Source organism: Cibotium barometz, chromosome 3, assembly GCF_041138505.1.
Source record: "Cibotium barometz isolate CiBa-2024 chromosome 3, ASM4113850v1, whole genome shotgun sequence".
In the NCBI taxonomy this organism is placed as follows: Eukaryota; Viridiplantae; Streptophyta; class Polypodiopsida; order Cyatheales; family Cibotiaceae; genus Cibotium; species Cibotium barometz.
In genome coordinates, this window is record NC_141048.1 from 2,958,897 (window position 1) to 2,960,708 (window position 1,812).

The following is a 1,812-nucleotide window of genomic DNA, read 5'->3' on the forward strand; positions in this document are numbered from 1 at the left end:
ATTTGTGTCATGGGGGGGTGGGGCATATACGGAGTGGGATGTGCACTCGTGAGATGAGAAGGGTCAAAGAGGGTGGGGACAATCAAATATCACTTGATTATGTGGGGGGGGGGGGGGGGGGTGGGATTGATTGTTCAACAAACAATATAAAACGTCACAATTGGGGAACTTCCAAGCCTCATGCATTAATTTTTTATATCAAAGCTTACATTAATACGAAACAACCCTTGGCGTAGGAGCATCCAAATAAGGTGACTTATAGGACGTGGAATGGCAATCTTAAGGCACATACCAATACCCAATGGCTGCTTCTTCTACTACTATTTGTAATTACTTGTTCTCTCAATATATTGTGCCTGGGTTTCTTTGGTTTGGTGGTGTGTCCTTTCCCAGCCATGGTTGGTTGCACGGCCCCGGCCCTCTTCTTCTTGAAGCCTCTCCTCGCCGCCGCCTTCTTCTTCTTGCTTCTCCTCCCATCAGGTATACCTTTGTTTTTCACGAGCGCTTCGGCCCCTAATTTTGTCAATTAGAGTTGCTCAACGGCGATGTTCTTCTCTGCAGGAGAGGGTGTACGAGGGGGAGGCAAGTTACCCTTTCGGGCTCAATTCGATGAAGAATTGAGTGGAGTTCTTGGTAAAATTCTCACAAAACTCTAATAATCTCAGCCCTAATCTCTCTTAAGTAAAGGCCAAGGGGTTTAATTTCTCCTCTACTCTTGTGTCATGGTGGCTATAGATGCTGCAGAAGCGTGGGATGTAAAGGATGAAGCATGGAGGTTAGGCTCGTCAGCCACATGGGGCGAATTATTGAAGACTGATGAAGATGAAGAAGATCGCCACCCTGCAGATGAGATACTAGCGCACCTCCATGTGGATGGGAGTAAATCTTACATTCTCAGTGGCTACTAGCTGATACCATTGGAGAGGAGATCGAATGAAGAATCCATCCAAAAGCCCCTAACGCTATTGTTTGCATCTGCCGTGGATAGGGTCTTGCTTGAGAGCATTGCCCAAACCTCTAATTCTCATGTTTATAATCAGAGTATTCATGTGAAAAAAACACAGTGGAGAACATCATCTATTGTAAAATATCTCATCATACAATTAGAACTATAGACGATAATTGTTAAGCTCACTATTATTCTCCAGCAGGGAAGAGGACTTTGTTTGAAGAAAACATACTATTTATATCACAGTAGAATTTTTCAAGTTTATTATTCTCCATTTTTCACAGAGTCATGAAGGAATGCCATGTGCTTACACCCACTTCGTCCATTTTATTGTTGCTCGTTATATAAAAGGGATGGGTGCTTGTCCTTGCCTTCCCATTGCTTAGGCGGGTGTTGTCAAGAAACTTTGCACACAGCGTGTAGGTGCTCCAAGAATTAGCTCAATAGGACCAACTCTGTTTTTATCCAAGAATTAGCTCAATAGGACCAACTCTCTTTTTATCCGAGAATGAAAAGTGTATCTAGATGTCATTAGGGTGGGCGCCCATTCTTGGCTGGGTGGGGTACCCATTCTTGGGTAGCCAAAGTTGGCTACCCATCTTTTTAAGGGCAGAAAGGTGGATTCTTAGCTAGGAATATGGAAGATGCACACACACAAAACTTCCATGCAAGGATATGATTTTTAACTTCATGCAGGGATCATTTTTGACAGGCTGGGTTATCCTTAAAAATGACAGGTTTAGTAAAAATAATATCAATTTTTCACAATTTACTTTATTTTTTTTACAATTTACCTTATTTTGTGACGATCACTCAAAGTAAGTGGCTGTATTTTACGATCGAAATGCATAAAAATGTTTACT

The 1,812-nt window shown here is 42.2% G+C and overlaps 1 protein-coding gene across 1 annotated transcript; it reads left to right on the forward strand.

Annotated features, from left to right (window-relative positions):
* Positions 1–262: 262 nt before the first annotated feature.
* On the forward strand, positions 263–1,208 carry LOC147639607 (uncharacterized). The gene is made up of 3 exons (XM_086772164.1): positions 263–480; positions 562–633; positions 736–1,208. The coding sequence occupies exons 1-3, from the start codon at positions 396–398 to the stop codon at positions 906–908; spliced, it is 330 nt and encodes a 109-aa protein (XP_086628290.1). The 5' UTR covers positions 263–395; the 3' UTR covers positions 909–1,208.
* The last annotated feature ends 604 nt before the right edge of the window (positions 1,209–1,812 follow it).

What these genes read in the sequence shown, in the direction of transcription:
- LOC147639607 (XM_086772164.1), top strand. Translation starts at nt 396, where the DNA reads ATGGTTGGTTGCACGGCCCCGGCCCTCTTCTTCTTGAAGCCTCTCCTC. An exon ending in CTTGCTTCTCCTCCCATCAG is followed by an intron (nt 481 to 561) that starts GTATACCTTTGT and finishes TCTTCTCTGCAG; the next exon opens with GAGAGGGTGTACGAGGGGGA. An exon ending in AGAATTGAGTGGAGTTCTTG is followed by an intron (nt 634 to 735) that starts GTAAAATTCTCA and finishes TGGTGGCTATAG; the next exon opens with ATGCTGCAGAAGCGTGGGAT.